Here is a 22,283-nt window from a genome sequence, read left to right as displayed (position 1 = left end):
TAGAAACTCTTAGTAAAATTCTGTTGTTGTAATTAGGATAGGCTTAATTGCAGTTTGGAATTGTGCAGTTCTTGTGTATTCCTTTCGATTTTCAGTAATTAACAGCAGTTTTTATCCTGTCAGGGGTTGTAGGATAAAAATACAGTACGACTAAGTAGTATTGTAGTGTAGTCGTATATTAATTACCTTATTGTCGTGCGATCTTTGAGTACTATCCAGACAATATATCCCTCCGTTCATTTATTTTTTGCAAATAAGTTATTTTATTTTCATTTTTTCCGTAAAGAATGGCTAAGAAGTGCGAATGAACGAACTGTGGGTGCAAAGAGGCATTGAGGGGTATGAGGGAGGAGTTGGAGAGTTTGAGGGAGATAATTAGGATTCTCACAGAAGACAGGAAAGAAGATAGGACTCCCTCAAACAATGTACAGGTTACAGTAGGTGTAAAAGAGGGAGGGGAAGGACAGGGGAAAGTTGTAGAAGACAGGTGGTCTAATGTGTTAAGGGGAAGGAGATTGCAGGCTAAGGGCTCTATTCAAGATCAGAATTCAGGGCAGGTGTCTGTGCGAAATCGCTACGAGTCACTACAGGTAGAACAACAGAGGGAAGATGAGGGACAGGGAACTGTTGCTAAGATGTGTGGAAGTAGGAGGAAGGGAAAAGGTAGGAAAGGGAAATGCAGAGTAGAGGACAGGAAAAGACAGGTGGAACAGGGTCAGGGGAAGGAGAAGGAGAAAAGGGAGGATGAAGTAGCTTCTGCAGCTATCAGGAAAGATAGGGCTGTCTACGAGGGGAGGGGATCAAATGAGGTGGGTAGGGTTCAGGCTCTGTTCATGGGGGATACCATCGTTCGACACGTGGGGAAAGTGTGTGGAAGAAAGGGAACCAGGGTAGAGTGCTATCCAGGAATTAGGTTGAGGCAGATGTTGAGGAAAGTAGAAGAGAGGAAGGAGGGGAAGGAGAAGGTGGTAGTGTTTCACGTTGGTACCAACAACGTAAGGCAAGCTGATGTAAGTGCCAACATAGTTGGAGATGTGTGGGATCTGGTAAATGCAGCACGGGTGAAGTTTAAGAAAGCGGAGATTGTTATTAGTGGAATACTGTGTAGGTGGGATACCGTACTGACTGGAGGGTGAATGGGGATTTAAATGAGCCTATGGAGTGCGTATGTGGGAAACTGTGAGTGAAATTTCTAGATCCTAATGGTTGGGTGGGAGATAGGGATCTGCGCTCAGATGGCTTTCACTTAAACCGCAGTGGTACGTATAAGTTAGAAAATTTGTTTGGAAGGGTAATAGGGAGGTACATTTAGGGAAACGGGGAGGCCTAGGGAGCGGTGATAAGGGAACAGGGAACTGGAAATCAAGTAGGGATGACATAAAATTGTTAATGTTGAACTGTAGAAGTAATTTAAAGAAAGTAATAGAATTAAGTAATTTAATAGATATATATTTAGCAGATATTGTAATAGGAGTTGAATCATGGCTGAGAAATGATATGATGGATGCAGAAATTTTCTCAAGGAACTGGAGTGTGTATCGTAGAGATAGGATAGGAATGGTGGGAGGGGGAGTATTCATTCTGGTGAAAGAAGAATTTGTAAGCCGCGAAAAAGTGAAACATGAAATTCTAGGTGTAAGGCTCATTTCTAAAGATAATAGGCAACTTGATATATTTGGAGTGTACAGACCGGGAAAGGGTAGCACTGACACGGATTCAGAATTATTTGATAAGACATGGAAAGGAATGTGATTGTAGCAGGTGATCTGAATTTACCAGATGTCAATTGGGAAGGAAATGCGAACGACAGGAAGCATGACAACAAATGGCAAATAAGTTAATATGGGAAGGACAGCTGATTCAAAAAGTAATGGAACCAACCAGAGGGAAAAATATCCTGGATGGTTTGCTAGTAAAACCAGATGAGCTCTCTAGAGAAACTTAAGTAATAGATGGTACTAGTGATCATGAAGCTGTTTTTGTCGTAGTTAAAAATGTGTTAGAAAGGAAGGTCTTAAGTGTAGGACTATTAGACAAGACCATATGGCTAATAAAGCAGGCATGAGACAGTTTCTAAAAAGTAACTATGATCGGTGGAAAACGGGAAATAAAAATGTAAACAGACTCTGGGATGGGTTTAAAGGAATTGTTGAGGAATGTGAAAACTGGTTTGTACCTTTAAGGGTGGTAAGGGATGGTAATGACCCACTTTATTATAATAGAGAAATAAAGAGACTAGGAAGGGTTGCAGACTGGTAAGAAATTGAGTTAGAAATGGCTGTGGAAGTAAGGAGAAATTGAAGGAACTTACTAGAAAATTGAATCTAGCTAGGAAGGCAGTTAAGGATAACATGATGGCAGAAACAGGTTCCAAGAAGGACATTCCAGGAATAATTAATGAACAAGGGGAGTGTGTTTGTGAGGATCTTCAAAAGGCAGAAGTATTCAGTTAGCAGTATGTAAAGCGTGTTGGTTACAAGGATAATGTCGAGATTGAGGAGGAGACTAAGGCTAAAGAAGTATTAAAATTTACATATGATAACAATGACCTTTACAATAAGATACAAAAGTTGAAAACTAGAAAAGCGACTGGAATTGATAAGATTTCTGGGGATATACTAAAGACGATGGGTTGGGATATAGTACCATATCTGAAGTATTTATTTGATTATTCTTTGCCTGAAAGAGCTATTCCAGATGAATGGAGAGTTGCTATAGTAACCACTGTGTATAAAGAAAAGGGTGATAGACATAAAGCTGAAAATTACAGGTCAGTAAGTTTGACATGTATTGCATGTAAGCTTTGGAAATGCATTCTTTCTGATTATATTAGACGTGTTTGTGAAATTAATAACTGGTTCGATAGAAGGCAGTTCGGTTTTAGGAAAGGTTATTCCACTGAAGCTCAACTTGTAGGATTCCAGCAAGATGTAGCAGATATCTTGGATTCAGGATGTCAAATGGACTGTATCGCGATTGACCTGTCTAAGGCATTTGATAGGGTAGATCATGGGAGACTACTGGCAAAAATGAGTACAATTTGACTAGACAAAACAGTGACTGAATGGGTTGCTATATTTCTAGAAAATAGATCTCAGAGAATTAGAGTAGACGAAGCTTTATCTGACCCTGTAATATTTAAGAGGGGAATTCCACAAGGCAGTATTATTGGACCTTTATGTTTTCTTATATATACAAATGATATGAGCAAAGGAGCGGAATCAGAAGTAAGGCTTTTTGCGGATGGTGTTATTCTCTATAGAGTAATAAATAAGTTACAAGTTTGTGAGCAACTGCAACGTGACCTCGATAATAATAATAGGATATGTCCCTTCAGTTTTAATTACTTCATTGATGGGGAGAAAGTTCCTTTTGGGGATCGTTGTAAGTATCTAGGTGATAATATAAGGAAAGATCTTCATTGGGGTAATCACATAAATGGGATTGTAAATAATGGGTACAAATCTCAGCACATGGTTTAAGGGTGTTTAGGGATTGTAGTAAGGATGTAAAGGAGAGGGCATACAAGTCTCTGGTAAGACCCCAACTAGAGTATGGTTCCAGTGTATGGGACCCTCACCAGGATTACCTGATTGAAGAACCGGAAAAATCCAAAGAAAAGCAGCTCGATTTGTTCTGGGAGATTTCCGACAAAAGAGTAGCGTTAGAAAAATTTTGCGATGTTAGGGCTGGGAAGAATTGGGAGAAAGAAGAAGCGCTGCTCGACTAAGTGGTATGTTCCGAGCTGTCAGTGGAGAGATGGCGTGGAATGACATTAGTAGACGAATAAATTTGAGTGGCGTTTATAAAAATAGGAAAGATCACAATATGAAAGTAAAGTTGAAATTCAAGAGGAGAAACTGGGGCAAATATTCATTTATAGGAAGGGGAGTTAAGGATTGGAATAACTTACCAAGGGAGATGTTCAATAAATTTCCAGTTTCTTTGAAATCATTTAGGAAAAGGCTAGGAAAATAACAGATAGGGAATCTGCCACTTGGGCGACTGCCCTAAATGCAGATCAGTATTGATTGATGTCTTTTACCTGGGGCCCCACGGTCGCATCCTTCCTGTGCCTTTCCTATCGCCAAAAGACCTAACAGTGTCGGTGCGATGTAAAAAAATATCGTACAAAAATACGTAGACAATGCAATTATCCAACATAAAGATTTACGACTGGATGCCCTTCCTGACACCAAGGTATATATTTGAGAGCTAATCAAGATAAAATAAGCGCTCATAAATGATAATAGGTAAATAGGTAGAAAAGAATTCTGTACATAAAGAATTGTAAGAACTGACCACTTAGTTGCATTCAGTAGAGTTCATCCACACTCGTAGAGCTGGGGGTGAAGCAGGTTATCCTGCTCGCTCTGATATTAGCCTTCAGTAAAGAATACAAAACAAGAAACAGAACAGGTGTGGCACATTCCACACAGGCATCGCCTTGCTGCCAGTGGCCCTGCCGTGGGCCCCAGCAGGGCGAGCTAGCACGCGCAGGGGCTGAGGTAGTCCAGACTCCTTAAAACTTAACCTACTAACCCACTATCTCCCGGATGCAAGTTCACAACTGCGCGCCCCTAACCGCACGGCCAACTCGCCAGGTAAAACAGATTCTGGAATGGGTTTATAGCAATTGTTAAGGAATGTGAAAACAAGTTTTTACATTTAAAGGTGGTAAGGAATGGTAAAGACTCACTATATTATTACAGAGAATTAAAGTGACTAAGCAGGAGGTGCAGGTTGGAAAGAAATAGAGTTAGAAATGGCTGTGGAAGTAAGGAGTAATGGAAGGATCTTACTAGGAAATTGAATCTGACAGAGAAGTCAGCTAGGGATAACACGATGGCAAGCACAATTGGCAGTCATACAAATTTTAGTGAAAAATTGGAAGCGTATGTATAGGTACTTTAAGGCAGAAACAGGTTCCAAGGAGGACACTCCGGGAATAATTAATGAACCAGGGGACTGTGCATGTGAGGATCTTCAAAAGGCAGAAGTATTCAGTCAGCAGCATGTAAATATTGTTGGTTACAAGGATAATGTCCAGATAGAGGAGGAGACTAATGCTAAAGAAGTATTAAAATTTATAATGATAACAATGACATTTAAAATAAGATACAAAAGTTGAAACGTAGAAAAGCAGCTGGAAATGATAAGATTTCTGGGGATATACTAAAGACAATGGGCTGGGAAATAGTACCATATCTGAAGTACTTATTTGATTATTGTTTGGTCGGAGGAGCTATACCAGATGAATGGAGAGTTGCTATAGTAGCCCCTGTGTATAAAGGAAAGGGTGATAGACATAAAGCTGAAAATTACAGGCCAGTAAGTTTGACGTGCCTTGTATGTAAGCTTTGGGAAGTCATTCTTTCTGATTATATTACACATGTTTGCGAAATTAATAATTGGTTCGATAGAAGGCAGTTCGGGTTTAGGAAAGGTTATTCCACTGACGTTCAACTTGTAGGATTCCAGCAGGATATAGCAGATATCATGGATTCAGGAGGTCAAATGTACTCTGTCATGGTTGACCTGTCTAAGGCATCTGATAGGGTGGATCATGGGAGACTACTGGCAAAAATGGAAGACAGATTTCGGAGAATTAGATTAGGTGAAGCTTTATATGACCCTGTAATAATTATGAAGGGAATTCCTCAAGGCAATATTATTGGACTATTATGTTTTCTTATATTTATAAATATATGAGTAAAGAAGTGGAATCAGATGTAAGGCTATTTGCAGGTGATGCTATTCTGTATAGAGTAATAAATATGTTACAAGATTGTGAGCAACTTCAAAATGACCTCGATATTGTTGTGAGATGGACAGTAGGCTATGGTATGATGATAAACAGTGTTAAAAGTCAGGTTGTGAGTTTCACAAATAGGAAAAGTCCTGTCACTTTTAATTACTGCATTGATGGGGTGAAAGTTCCTTATGGGGATCATTGTATGTACCTTTGTGTTAATATAAGGAAATATCTTCATTGGGGTAATCACGTAAATATGATTGCTAATAAAGGGTACAGATCTCTGCACATGGTTATGAGGGTATTTTTGGGTTGAAGTGAGTATTTAAAGGAGAGGGCATATAAGTCCCCGGTAAGAACCCGAGTAGAGTGTGTTTCAATTGTATGGGACCCTCACCAGGATTACATGATTCTAGAACTGGTAAAAATCCAAAGAAAAGCAGCTTGATTTGTTCTGGGTGATTTTGGACATAAGAGTAGCGCTACAAAAATGTTCAAAGTTTGGGCTGAGAGAACTTGGGAGAAAGGAGATTGGCCACTCGACTAAGTGGTATGTTGGTAAACTTAACCATAACAGGTATTTTATTTGATCCTGTATTGACTTGTCTAACTGTATTAAAGAAACTATTTTAAAAGTTTGTTTAATAGATTAAGTGGTATGTTCCGAGCTGTCGATGGAGAGATGGCATGGAATGACATTAGTAGACAAATAAGTTTGAGTGGTGTCTTTGAAAATAGGAACAATTACAATAAGAGATAAAATTGGAATTCTAAAGGACACATTGGGCAAACATTCGTTTATAGGAAGGGGAGTTAGGTATTGGAATAACTTACCAAGGGAGATGTTCGTAAAATTTACATATTCTTTGCAATCATTTAACAATATAGGAAAACAACAGACAGGGAATCTATCACCTGGACGACTGCCCTAAAGGCAGATCAGTAGTGATTGATATTATTCATTACCTCGGGACTTGTTTCGACCCTTGTATTGCATCATCTTCAGCTTTAAATTATAAATGGAAACGAACAATGAGTGTAATTTGAAAACACGAACAGCTAATATAACACTATTGGCATGTCTTGAAGCATTGATGAGATATGTTGTGATTACACATGAGTCCATTAAAATTGATGCCTCTTGCATATATATCCAACACTTTTGTGTCACTTTTCCTTTTAAGGAAATCGTAGTCTTAATATAAAACAGTATATTATTATGATGCCCGTTTGGTGTAGCTTTTGTTTGCTTGTTTGTTTGTTTGTCCAACCCTTATCCCGTTTCTCTACGTGGCTGGATATGAGGTGAGAAGAATCTGTCATCGAGGGATTTTATGACCGGATGCCATTCCTGACGTCAACCTCATCAGAGGAGTTAATGAGATGAAATGAACGATGTGATACATGATAGTAAGAAGGGAGAAGGTGAAGCCCGGTTCCGGCACACGGCCTACTCCTGTTGATAGCACCAAAGGGTCTGCTCAAGTCTTAACGTTCCCATCCAACGGACGAATCACCATCAACAGCTTCATATGCCCTCACTCCATATGAGTACTGTGGAGAGGTTTCGAATTTAATTCAGGCTTTTGGCAAGCAATCTAGTGATTAGGAATTTTTACCACCACATCTCCATACCTGCCGGCCAACATTTTGATGGGTTTAGACTTCAATGCCTCAATGATTATGGCCACCATGCGGGTTGTTTGGTGTGGCTTTTATTTTGCATTATTGTTGGAGTTAACACTTTCGTATATTTTGTTCTAATACTCAATTTCACCCGGGCTTTACTAGGTAAAATCATATGCCGACCCGATCGGGCCGATAAGTAACGTCACATATTCCGTCATTTTTTAACTGTGCTATGCTGCGTAGCCGACTGAACTGGGCGACACTGTGACATCATTGGATTTCCAAAGAGACTCTTGAGATACCCTGGTTACTTTTTCCGCGTTATAATGCATCCAATTAGAATAAGAATTCAATTTCACATTACCTAGCAACCAACTATTGTAGGCCCACTCGGACGGCGCAGTTATTAACCCTTATGCTTTCAAGGTAACGATCTACCGGTACCCACGGTTCCTGCGAAAACTGACTTGGTAATGATCCATCGTTACCGGCCTTTGTTGTTATTATTTCGTTATTTACATTCCAGATAGCAGCATTTTGCATGGAATAAGAAGAGCACAATTTTAACTCACGTTATAATCCGCGGGAACTGCCGACTATCCGTATTTATCAATATTCTGAGTGTTTAAAACATCGGCTCACTGGAGTTTCGGTGTCTTCTTTCATGGCCGGACTTTACTAAGGCAACACCTCCTAGATATATAAGGCCTCACAACTGTTCTGGGAATATACTGTGACGTCAAAATCGGGAGGCAAGCTTGAACCTTTTCAGTAATAACACAGCAATGAGTTTGGCCATGTAACGCTGAAATTAGAAGAGTTTTAATTCGTTTAATGGTGCCAATTGTTAATACCGTTGTACGTAATGGTACTGATGTGTTGCGTACTCAACTTTAAGGAGAATTCCGGCAGTGATAACGAAGTGCATGCATTAAGTTTACGAAAGACGAGGTTATGCGGCAGATATGTTTACGTGCAATTCCAAGACAAGACTACAGATTTACTAATAACTCAATGGTGAGTAACTATTATTATTACATTCTCACACAATCATAATGAGTATAGGCCTTTGACGTATTTAACTACACGCAACAGCTGGTGATATGTAGGCATATTTACTCTTTAATGATATAAGGTTATGTTAGATCACAATCATGGAATACATTATTTCAACGGTATTATTATTATTATTATTATTATTATTATTATTATTATTATTATTATTATTATTATTATTATTATTATTATACGCATTAAAACATGCCACCTACAGGAGCTGCTGGTGTAGGCCGATTCACTCTGTAAATGCACGAATTTCGCTCACGGTGATACATTATTTTACAGGTATGCCACAGACATTTCAAAGTCGGTGATATTTTATGGGAAGTAACTGGTACTGATCCTGCCAGAATGTGACTATAAATATGATGGGCAGTTGGAAAAGATATAAGCCACTGCTTTTTCTGACAATCATGGTCTTGGAAGAGGAGTAGTTAAAAGAACCAGGCAAAAATGTAGAATAGAAAAGAGCAATAAACAGAGCCATTGAAGATAGTACATATCTCATACACAGAATTTCAACACAGCTGAAAAGTACAATAAACACGTTGTTACCTGATGGTTGTTGTACTGTGATGAAGGGAACGTAAGTAATTTTTCTGTACGTCGATACATCAAGGCAACCATACTGCATGGCATATGTAATCATCTTATATGACATGGCCTTTATTCTAAACGGGTTTTATTAAAGTAAAAATATTCTAATGTATATGTGGACAAAATTACTAATATAAATGCGGCATATTCTTTAGTTACAAAACATCATAGCTGCATCACAAGGAATGAGTGCAACAATGTGTAGAAAGATTCAATAAATAAGTTAATTCTAGTCCTAGTTGGTGAATTGGACACCGAGGATGATGTCCCCACAGTTAATTTAATAGCCATAGTTAAAACATTTCTTAGTTCATAAAGGAGTATGTGCATGATTTTCTTGTTATTTGTTCAACCTTCTGTCTGATATCTCCTCATGTTTACAAATTTATGGCCGACCCCGTGGTGAGGGGATATAATACCTGCCTCTTACCCGGAGGCCCCGGTTCGATTCCAGGCCAAGTCAGGGATTTTTACCTAGATCTGAGGGCTGGTTTGAGGTCCACTCAGCCTGCGTGTTTACATTTGCGAGCTATCTGACGGTGAGATAGCGGCCCAGGTCTAGAAAGCCAAGAATAACGGCTGAAAGGATTCGTCATGCGGAACCCAAGTCACCTCGTAATCTGCAGGCCTTCGGGCTGAGCAGGATCAAGGCCAAGCCCTTCAGGGCTGTTGCGCGATTTTTACAAATTTATGAGACAGTAGCAATTTAATGTTGCCACAGTATGTCAATACTTTTAAAAGAGTAGGCTCCAGTCCGAATGGTAGTCCAATATTAGGTTAGAAACTTACATACTTTCTGGAATACATAAAGGTTTCGAACAGAATTACAAATTAGTAACATCGATGGCAGGTGAAATTCTCATTAAACCATACATGAACTTCAAGAGAGGAAACATTGTAGGCTCATGTGCAAATACTGCCAGTGATGCTACATCAGCTTAGATGTTAGGCCTATGCTAATATTATACGTGCTAGTTTTCTTTTAAGATCACGTAATACCTATTTAAATTGAAATATGTTTGTAACATTCTGTTGTGATGTTAGCAATTCGGCCTAAGTGAGTTAACATTGCAAAATGCTGTCGTGTTTTACAACTGTCTGCTGTTTATCTTTAATGGCAGAGTCACTAAAATACGGTAATAACGACAGTATAATTCAATATCCTTCAAATCTGAAACGCTATTTGTTAGTAAATAAATTATTCCATTGGCAAAAAATATTAAATTCATGTCTGTGTTTAACTATGTTCCGCGTTTCTCTGCATTGCCATCGCCTCCGTAGCGTGACGTCACTACGCTGTTGTTAGGCCTTATTATCTAGGAGGTGTTGACTAAGGCCGTGACATTGGAGATCCGACAACGTCGCTTGGAGTCAAGCATGTGACTTATGTGTTCGTAATTTGTAAACAAGTCTAACGTGGTGTATCATTATATTTTGTGTTGTGCGTGAATTAACTTGATGGCATTGTTTAAAATTCAGAGAATACTGAAGATATTTTATGTGTTATAGTTCAAAAAATTAACCTACACGCTATTTGGTATCCTGGAACGGGATTAACCCTTAACTTACATGACTATTACAAGTCTCTTTGAAACACATAGCAACTACTTTGTAATAAGCGGGAAAGTGATAAACATTAGTTTACAAGATGGCGCTGACTAGTCAACTCATCTAGGTATTGTTGCTGTTTCCAAGGCAATATTACATTATTGGTGAAGATATTATTGTGATTATATTGAAGACAGCGTGGATAATAATATTAAGAAGGTAGGTAAATGATTAAAATGAAATTATTAGTAGTAGTATTTGTGATGCAGGAAGAAATTCAAATGTATCCAATTGGATACACTGCCAAGACAGTAGACGTATAATGTTTTATTCAAACGTATCCAATTGGATACATTGCCAAGACAGTAGACATATAATGTTTGATTCAAACGTATCCAATTGGATACACTGCCAAGACAGTAGACATTTGTAATATTGATATCTATGTATTCATATGTTCACATAACCAAGTTACCACATTTTAGGTTTTTATTATTATATCTTTAAAGAGGGAATTCATGTTTCTTCATTATTTCACTTAATGTGCAGTAGCTTATTTCTAGTTTGCTATCACTGAGAAGTTTATACGTTCTTTGTGCAAGCTGTATGATACATATTGAGGTTTTAGTCATGTAGTGTGCTAAAATGTCTTTCTTTCAGAAATTCTGCACACTTACAGATAGAATGATGGCAAACGATCATAAGCCCAATTCTGGCAAACTATCATAAGGCCAATTCTTCATCAACGGTTTTCAAGAATGGACTGAAGGAACGAAAGGAAGTAGTTTCAGCGTGTAAAAGTCGTGCAAGCCGTATTATGGCTCTTGTTCCCCCGTACGATTCAGGTTCAAGCAGCTCAGATGATGAAGAATCGCTCGTATTCAAAGGCTGCGATGAAATATACAGTGGGTCTAGTAATCTGATTTCTATTCCAAGAGATGATTTGCAAACAAATCTCTCTGATATTCGCAAAGAAATTTATAGTCCAGAACTCAGCGTTATTTAATAACATCTGATCCCGTACTAGATGTTTTAGGAAACCAAGAGGAAGTAAGATCACTTCAAGAAGAGAAAATATCAGAGGAACTGACTTTGAGACCCGTCAATGTCTACTGGAAGCAAAAGAAGATAGTGTTATTGACAATATTGAATTTGAAGTAATGGAAGAAGGTGAGTGTGCTGTTGACCTGGAAATGCAAAGGTCGTCAAGAAAAAAAGTATGCTCTTCTGAATTTAGCTGGAGAAAAGAACCATTTAAGTGCTTAGTCACAGACATTGACATTGTCAATGGTTCCACGGACACAACCCCGTCAAGAAACATCAATGTTCGTAAACCTCTTCAGTATTTTTCAGATTTTTCTCTGACGACATTTGGGACCTTATAGTAGAACAAACCATTCTATACAGCTCCAGTCTGAGAAATAACGCCATTCATGTTACCAGAAAAGGCATTCAAAATTTTATTGGAATGTCGATTGCAATGAACGTGGTACAGATGCCTGCATACACTGATTATTGGTCTGAAGCTCGTCGCTTTGGGAAGATTGCCTCTCTAATGCCCTTGAAGAAGTATCAGTTGATCCGTAGATATATACACTTTGTTGACAACACTCTTCAAGCTCAAGATAGTGACAGATACTTTAAAATCCGTCCTTTAGTAGATATTGTGAGAAGAAACGTTTTGGCCGTGGAAGAAGAAGGAAAGTATAGCTTTGACGAAATGATGGCCCCTTACAAGGGAACTCTAGCAGGGAGCAGACGTCAGTACATAAAAAACAAACCTCATAAATGGGAGTTCAAGATTTTCTTTGCTAGTGGCTTTACGTCGCACCGACACAGATAGGTCTTATGGCGACGATGGGAAAGGAAAGGCCTAGGGATTGGAAGGAAGCGGCCGTGGCCTTCAAGAAACTTTTCTGAGCTGAGCTGAGCTGAACAATTATTTTGAACATGATAATGAAGTGTGGGTTCATGTGTAATTAAATATTTTTAACAGCAGTTTATTGTTACTTTTAGACTGAGAATTTATAGTTTCCATGTTTATGTAATTCTTGGCAATGTATCCATATGGATACATATTAAAAGTGACAGTCACTATCAGAATACTTGGCACTGTATCCAAATGGATACATAATTATTTTTGTAGATTTTTACTATAAAAACCAACTAAATATTTTTAAAAGTATTTTTATAGGTGTTAGAGAGCAAACAAGATGAAGAATATGTATATGTGGCAAAAATTTCAGATGAAAAGTTTGTTGTGCCAAGTTAAGGGTTTTACGGCAAATGTGAGCTTTCTCATGTTGCAGTATGTAGAAGAGTGAAAATCCACATCGTTTTTAGACCTACATTAAAGTCTGGTGCTCTCCCTAGGATTTTCTCACACCTTCCCTATTATTTATCCAAACCCAGTCCATCCTCAAGAAAAACTCCAGATGACAGGCGTAAAGAAATTCAGAAAAGAGAGGAGGAGAAATTTCAAAAACTTTTGAACAAGACAAAATTGTAGATTTTGCAGCCCAAAAAGATTGTAAAACCCTCCTTGCTGACTGTTTAGGAAACAGATGGTTGACAAAAAGTAGTGAAAATGAATTTGTATTTTACACTCTGTCAATCAGTGAGGTAGCAATAAAAGTGTCAGTGTTGTTGGAACTATCAGCGTTTGTGAAAGGGAAAAATGTAGGTAACGATGATCCCTTATTAAAGGGAAAGTTACAGAAGTGGTCACAACTCAGGGACATTCTGAACAATTATTGTGTATGCCATGCAAATAATGAGTTGGAACCTCAGGTGCATTACAAGAAAATGGTTAACCATATCAAAAGCTAGCTGTCAGATCTTGAGACTTTCAATGAATCTCACTCAGATGAAGAATTTCCAGACTCGAAACAAGCAGTGTTTTTAAGCCATCAGTTTCAACTCCACTGTGTTTCCAAGAAGTTATATTCCTGCCTTCTTTTTCAGTTTTCATTTCTAATTTAATGCATATCTTCTTCTTCTTATGCTGCTATTCGCAGTCAAAACATTATGTTCCTTACTCATTCTAGACATCTCAAGCGCATAGCAAATGCATTAACATGTGTCACCTGATCAAGATAATGACAGTTTTCTTACGAGAATAGCACGTGTTCTTTCTGTAAGACAGCGATTATGTAAATCTCCTTTTGGATGAAATGTATGTGAACTCATATTGCCAGTATAAGTCAGGTGTTGTGCATGACCATACTCAGAATCAAATAGGAAAGTTAGCTAGAACCTTTCAGGCCTATATGGTAAGTTCTGTTTTTGGGAGTGTTTCTGCTGGAGTTGCACTGGTGCCAGTAAAAAAAATTATCAGGTGATGACTTAGCTATCTTGACAAAAAAGCTATAAGTACTGTCCAAAATTGCGGTTTTAGCATTATTTCTGATAATAATCGGATAAATTGCAACATGTTTTCTGTTCTAGGTGGAAGTTTAAATTATAAGATGCCCAACCGAAAGTGTGATTCTTTTATTTACTTTTTATTTGATACTGTTCATCTCCTTAAATCTGTCAGAAATAATTGGTTAAATCTGTGTGATGAAGCTAAAACCTTCTTTTATCCCAAATTTGATCCTGTCGTTGGTCATGGTTGTTCAGTTTTCAAATCCCAGTTTTCAGTGTTGAGAGAATTGTACAAGTTAGAGTCCAACAAGTTATTGAAGTGTGCCTCTAGACTTAATTACAAGTCAGTGTTTCCATCAGTCATAGAGAGGCAGAACGTGGCTCTTGCCTGTAACATTTTCCAGTGTGCTAGTTAAAGTAAATGAAATAGAAGTAGACTTTGATAACATGTTTCCTGTCATTTACATTTCATTTTATGTAGCTTTTAAGCTAGCCAGTAAACTTAACTGCAGATACTGTATCTCGAAACAGTGGAAAATGACATGTTTAATAACTTAAAACAGAGGTGGGTTATTGTTCCCATCAGAATTGCTCTTAAATGTGTGTACAAGTGTATATAAGATCATGCAGATTTTAACCTCTGAGGAATATGAAGTAGCATTCCTTCAGAGTAAGAACCAGAAATGTGTATTGATTCAGCTTGCTAGGCAAAGTGTAAGCAATAGGCCTATAAGGGAGTGCTGCTCATATTGTGGAAAACCTCTATATGTTCTTCTCTGCCTATTTTTGCCCTATTTTGCAAATATTTTGATCAACAACTACACAAAACATGTTAATGATGCTGATGCCATGGTTAAGAGTTCCGGCAAGAAAAGAAAACTGATGACCCTGGAGTGATTATGTTGTAAGTTGATTCCCAATGTTAGAAATGTATTTTGATGGACATAGAATTGTATAGTTTTTTCTAGTTGTAGCCATATGTTTGTTTATTCTCATATTTACATTGACGTATTTATTTAAATTTTCACCTTCTTTTATATGTATCCAATGAAAACTGCTCTTCCATCAACGTTTCATTTGAGAAAACATCATTGGAGGTGAACTTCCCATATGTTACAAGTAAGACTCCAAGGAGTACCAGTACAGTGTTGCCAAGTTTCAGTGTCACGGCCTTTAGTGTAGTCTGGCCATGCTTCTTTACGTCGTGGTTGGCGGCTAACATGCGAGCATTTCTCTCTTTTTTGTTGATGATACTGATTAGATAGTGAAATTAAGCAGTATCATATGCATTATATTTAGTTTACTTGCTAGTTCATTATTAAATAGTTTTCTTAGGTAATTAGGTCCATATTGTAAGCGAAGTGTTAGATATACCCTAGTCGGATATAGTTCATTTAGGTTAGGCCTAATTATTTATCGCGTGCGACATGGCGAAGAGAGTTCATTTAGCTGACGATATCACTGAATATCTTGACAGTTATTCAAGTGATGGTGTTTCTTGGTTCGAATCAGAAAGTGTAGATAACGATGACAGTAATCCAGCACCTCCAGTAAGAAATGTGCATTTCATACAAAATGGCCGACTTTTTTCAGTGATACATCATTTTACGCAATTTAATCTATTCTTCGATCTAATGCACATAGAATCTTGATATTTACCACGCTAATAAACAATAATATGGCATTTCTACTAACATCAATCTCAAATTTCTGCATTGAACTCCATTTCTCAGAATTACTTCAAAACTTTCAAAATCTGAAACTTGTACTTTTGTTTCTGCATTTGTTATTTTTTAAATTGAACCTTTCTGGCTTAGGGACATCAATCAATCAATCAATCAATCAATCAATCAATCAATCAATCAATCAATCAATCAATCAATCAATCAATCAATCAATCAATCAATCAATCAATCAATCAATCAATCAATCAATCAATCAATCAATCAATCAATCAATCAATCAATCAATCAATCAATCAATCAATCAATCAATCAATCAATCAATCAATCAATCAATCAATCAATCAATCAATCAATCAATCAATCAATCAATCAATCAATCAATCAATTAATCAATCAATCAATCAATCAATCAATCAATCCTGATATGCGTATAGGGCAGTCGCCCACGTGGCCGATTTCCTATCAGTTGTTTTCCTCAGAAATCACCCAGAACAAATCGACCTGCTTTTTTTGATTTTTCCAGTTCTTGAATCAAGTAATCCTGGTGAGGGTCCCATACACTGGAACCAAACTCTAGTTGGGGTCTTACTAGAAACTTATATGCCCTCTCCTTTACATCCTTACTACAACCCATAAATACCCTCATAACCATGTGCAGAGATCTGTACTCTTTAGGCCTATAAACAATCATATTTATGTTATTACCCCAATGAAGATCTTTCCTTATATTAACACCTAGATATTACAATGATATCCAAAAGGAACTTTCACCCCCCATCAATGCAGTAATAAAAATTGAGAGGACATTTCCTATTTTTGAAATTCACAACCTGACTTTTAACCCCGTTTATCATCATACCATTGCCTGCTGTCCATCTCACACAACATTATCGAGGTCATTTTTCAGTTACTCACAATCTTGGAACTTACCTATTACTCTGTGTAGAATAACATCATCTGCAAACAGCCTTATCTCTGATTCCACTACTTTACACATATCATTGTTATTTTCCCCTTTTCTGGGGTCGCTCTGCCGGTGGAGCGAGAGTCCCAACGGGTGGAACGTCAGCAGGGCCGTCTTTACTTTTTCGGGACAGACCTTGTGAAATTTTTATTTGCAGGGCCATAGGTGACTGGATAGGTGAAATATCATAATGAAAATCGGAACAAAACAACAATAACATTTATTAAATTAAAATGACAGTCTGGACATGCAAATAACAAAAAAAACTCTTTAATTAAGTACAATTTAACATAACTGCATGCTTATGGGTTCCATTAATTACAATCCATCGCTTCTTAACGCCATGTCTGAAACGACGCTTCTGGTCTAAACTGTAGATCTACGAACTGTAACAATGAACAGACCACAATGTTAGCGAAAATATCGTTATAGCTAATATTGCTACATTTGATTTTTCAATCTTACACTTGTGAATTTAATGAGTAAATTCTTTACCAATTATTTCAAATCCTTTTATAAACCCTCGGCGAATTCCTACCAACTAACTCACAAATTCTTTACGAACCCTTTACAAATTCTTCAATTAATTCTTTAGGAAATTCCTTAGAAAACACTTTGACAATTCTTAGAAAAATTCTTTTACAAATTCATTGAAAAATTCTTAGATAATTCTTTTACAACTTCACTGCCAAAATTTCTTTACAAATTCATTGGGAATTTCCTTTTACAAGTTCCTGGATATTTTTTTACAAATTTCTTGGAAAACTGTTTGTACAAGTTTTTGGAAAATTCTTTGGCAAATTTCCCCTCATTCTCGGATTACGTCCGAATGTATTTCCATATTCAAATTTTCAAACAATCACCCACTTTCTAAATTACTTATAGCTGGATAGTAGAGTATCACATAAATAAATGTACAACAGACTGAGTCATAATCTCACGTGTCAAAAATACATGAAAAATCACCAAAAGAAATATTACGGTTTGAAATACACAGATAAACCGTCACGCAATCGCACAATCTCCCCCAATTATTTATAAGTAAATTTTATCATAGCATCAAGATTATTATTATTATTATTATTATTATTATTATTATTATTATTATTATTATTATTATTTTATTTGTCGATACGGCCACCTGTGGGCCACGTTTACACAATCTTCCTCCTATCACGCAGACTGATACCCTTCTCTTTACACTCTCGCCAAGGATTCTTGAGTCTTGACTCCTTCTTGCTCTTTCTTCCACCGAGATGTTCCGTGGCTTCGCATGTTGCTCTTCAGACGCATCCCTAATTCCCACAACCTTCTTCCTAAATGATATCCTTTCTTTTATATCCTCCTCCTTGATACCTATTTCTGCCAAGTCATTGTGCACCTGTGTAAGCCATCCCGGTTGTTTTTTCCACCTTTCCTGCAGAAGAAGTATCCTGTTGGCCAATCTCTCAGGGTTCCTTCTTTTGATATGTCCATAAAACGTCAGTCTCCTTTTTCTCATCACAATCGTGATTCTTTCTACTGTCTTGTAGAGCTCCAAATTCGATCTTAACCAGAATGTGTTTGGGTCACTCGTCGACTTTCTAGGGCCTAAGATTTTTCGCAAGAATCTTCTTTCTCTTTTTTCTAGGAGTGGGTCAGCCATCCTCGTCAAGGTTTCTGCTCCATAAAGGCACTCTGTTCTAACCACTGTGCAGTAATGTTTTAACTTGGCCTGAATTGAGAGAGACTTGGACTTATAGGTGTCATGACATAGTCTGAATGCCAACTCCATCCTTCTCACCCTCTCCTTTAATCCCTCCTTTTCATCTCCATTGGGGGTGAGTATTTCACCAAGGTATTTAAATTTTTGCACACGCTAGATATCTCCATACAGTGTAAGAAGTCTGTCCGTGTCGCCTTTTTTATAGAATCCATAAATGCTGTTTTTTCGAAGGAAATTCTTAACCCTGTTTTGACTGCAACATTTTTTAGTTCTTCGACTTGTTTCTTAAATGTTTGACGGTTGTCTGTAATAAGAACGACATCGTCTGCGAAGGCAAGGCAGTCCAACATCATCGCATTTTTTCCACAACCTATCTTTACCCCATTCTTCATTCCATTTTCAGTCATTCTCAGCCTCCATTACCTAATAACTTTTCTAAAATGCAATTAAAGAGTAGTGGAGAAAGGCTGTCTCCTTGCCTCAAACCCGTTTTTATTTCAAATGGATGTGAGAGTTCGCCAATAAATTTGACTTGAAAAAAGGTGTTTGTAAGAGATTGTCGAATTAAGGCCAGAGAATTCTCATCCACTCCAAACTCCTGCAGAACGTTCATGAGCACTCCACGATCTATGGAATCATATGCCTTTTTGAGATCAACGAATGTTATGATTGTCCTCTTCTGATTTCTCATTGATCTTATTTTTATAAGTGTTTTTAGAATATAAATCTGCTCAGCACATGAACGCCCTTTCCAGAACACTGCCTGGCATTCACCAATTTGTTTATCTCGATGTGTTTCAAGCCTCCGCTGCAATGCTTTGGATAGAATTTTGTATGTCTCCCTTCCGGACTAGGTTGAAGACCAGTGCATAATACTCACAGATCATAGCAATGAAATACATCGTGACATGCAATAAATGACCATAATTAGATGAGCAAAAATCATCACCACCATCACTTAGGGATACTTCGAAGAATACACTCACTTAGCCTCATGGAAAACTTACTGAGTCTCTACTTTACATAATGCAAGTTGTTGAGCCATATTCTATTTTTAATCACGAATAACTTCACGACTAACATGTACCCTAGCGGTCATCATGTTGTCAGTTATATTCACCACACAATCACCACTCGCATTTTATCTCTCAACAACAACATTACATTATTCCTTCTCATTATTATTATCTCCATGATTATTATTCCTCAGTGCATCCTCTCGATGAACTGCCTACTGATTAACAACTATCGCCTTCCCTTTTAAGGTCTGAATTATTTCACAAGTCATTTCTACTAATGCTTCGGTTAAATCATTGCTTTAATTGACGGATAAATTATTATTATTATTATTATTATTATTATTATTATTATTATTATTATTATTATTATTATTATTATTATTATTATTATTATTATTATTATTATTATTATTATTATTATAGCCCTTTCAGACCTGAAAGAAAACTGGAGGTGTGAATTTTTGTTTGTACGTCAAGAACTGACTAAAATGCTCCTCAATACACATATTAATAGTTTATTTTACAAAATAAAAACTAACATCCGAAAAACAGACCCACACAATTGTGCGTATCAAAATTCAAAACCTCGTTGTATCACGTATGATGGTGTAGCTTCAAAATTTACGTTCACTAACCAACGTACACACTTCATTGAATATATTCCGGTATTCAGTAAAGCTTCTAGATTAATATAAACGCAGTAAATAAATACTTACTTTCGGCACTACTGCTTCCTGCCATCTCGCCGATCAACTGTGCTTTTTAAACTCTTCTTCCTTCGCCCTGGCGGTCAAGCGCATACTAAAATCAATTGAAATACACGCCACGTGTCCTGCACAATCACTGCAGTCCGGTGTAGCGCCGAAAAAACATCAAATACGGTCAGCGATAACTAAAATACGAACCCGCACAATTGTGCGTACTCGGTCTGAAAGGGATAGCCTTCATTTCCCCGTAATCCATTTTGAAGTTCTTAATTACTCTCGTACCCTCTTGAATGTCACCAACAAATGGGGATTAATCAACGAATCAACACAGCAACACTTCAAGAAGTCAATAAAATAAGAGATCAATGAATCAATAAATCAATGTATACTCTACCATCACCACAATTTAAATTCTACTTCTCTAACCAAATTCAAAGTTTCGTTGTATAAGACTACAATCCAACTAGTAATCTACAGAAAGAAAGGATAATGTAACAAGAGTACTTATTATTCCGATGTATGCCTCCGGCGTCCTGAATGCAGATGTAGCTGTAGGTTCCTCCTCCGGATTATGGCGAATTATAGATGAACAAATTCATCGTGCTGGCACACACAGGTCAGCTTAACAACTCATGATTCCTGCGCAGCCAGATAATATGGAATCACTCCAGCGATGTCTTAGAGTTCCCCAGGATTTCCTTCTTGGTCGGTCCATGATGATAACTGGCTCTCGTAGATTTTGCTCAAACTAAAATTTTATATTAGAATTGGATCCTCACTCGTTGTATTCCAATAGCTTGCCTTACAATAGTTAACTGGCGCAATGATGTACAATGTGGTTCACCATTTATTAAAGCTTCAAATCTTGACCCTATTATCAGTTTGCAGCACTTCCTTGAGTCGTCATAATTTCGAATACTACACATGAACAGTTAATATATTTGAACGATGTTCCTCGGCCAGGTTTACTCTCGAAGCTTCTAGTTCGGTGATTACTGTGCCTCGTGGTGCCTACTAGATCATTCCATAAGTTACGGTGATCAACATGCGGCGTATCGTCTTGCTGTGACTGTCCGTGGTTTTGACTATTACACCCAGTCGTATGTAATGTCATGCGATGTCGCACTTGACTGATCCATCTGTATGGAAAATTAATACAAGCGTACTCGAATACTATGACGCCGTGCAGTACTGTCTTGTAGTTGACCAACTTCTTCAATAGCATTAGCAGTAACTATCGTAGTCCATCAATCGCTCAGTCTCACGCTAAATACTCACTCACACTGTTTCTCTCCCTTCCAGAAGTCATTTCTATCTGTAGAGCGATTTCCTTGCATCTCATTGGTCGATAGCTATTCTGCGACGTGATTGGTTGTTCCTTATTTGGTGTAGATGTTTCTGGAATCCTTCTCTCTCCGTCTCCGGCGCTCGCTGTATGACGTAAGCCGTACTATGACATATCCATGTCCTTGACTGCTGACCCAATTTAGCTCACCCGCAGAGGAACGGCCTGGTAACCAGCTGATGCTTGTTCTCTGCGTATACACGTATTACATTACGAGAACCGAACCAACCTCTATAAATCCCATATAATACCATTTGGACGGGTACAATATATATAAGAAAACATAAAGGTCCAATAATACTGCCTTGAGTAATTCCCCTCTTAATTATTACAGGGTCAGTTAAAGCTTCGCCTACTCTGATTCTCTGAGTTCTATTTCCTAGAAATATAGCCACCCATTCAGTCACTCTTTTGTCAAGTCCGATTGCACTCATTTATGCCAGTAGTCGCCCATGATCTACCCTATCAAATGCCTTAGATAATGTTAATCGCAATACAGTCCATTTGACCTCCTAAATCCAGGAAATCCGCTATATCTTGCTGGAATCCTACAAGTTGAGCTTCAGTGGAATAACCTTTCCCAAATCCAAACGGCCTTCTGTCAAACCAGTTATTAACTTCGCAAACATGTATAATATAATCAGAAATAATGCTTTCCCAAAGCTTACATAAATGCATGTCATACTGACTGGCCTGTAATTTTCAACTTTATGTCTATCACCCTTTCCTTTATACACAGGGGCTACTATAGCAACCCTCCATTAATTTGGTACAACTCGTTCATGCAAACAATAATCAAATAAGTACTTCAGATATGGTACTATATCCCAACTCATTGCCTTCAGTATATCACCAGAAATCTTATTAATTCCAGCCGTTTTTCTAGTTTTAATTTTGTATCTTA

At 37.6% G+C, this 22,283-nt stretch overlaps 1 protein-coding gene across 1 annotated transcript in view; it reads right to left on the bottom strand.

The window, feature by feature from the left end:
- Nucleotides 1–16,849: 16,849 nt before the first annotated feature.
- The window catches only part of LOC136863968 (dynactin subunit 6), an 87,187-nt gene continuing 81,753 nt past the window's right edge, over nucleotides 16,850–22,283 (bottom strand). The window contains exon 5 of the mRNA XM_067140845.2: nucleotides 16,850–16,989. Coding sequence (XP_066996946.1) covers nucleotides 16,939–16,989 — 51 coding nt within the window. The 3' untranslated portion in view covers nucleotides 16,850–16,938. The remainder of the gene's footprint in view (nucleotides 16,990–22,283) is intronic.

Source organism: Anabrus simplex, chromosome 1 (assembly GCF_040414725.1).
Source record: "Anabrus simplex isolate iqAnaSimp1 chromosome 1, ASM4041472v1, whole genome shotgun sequence".
NCBI lineage: Eukaryota > Metazoa > Arthropoda > Insecta > Orthoptera > Tettigoniidae > Anabrus > Anabrus simplex.
This window is presented reverse-complemented; position numbering and strand designations above follow the sequence as displayed.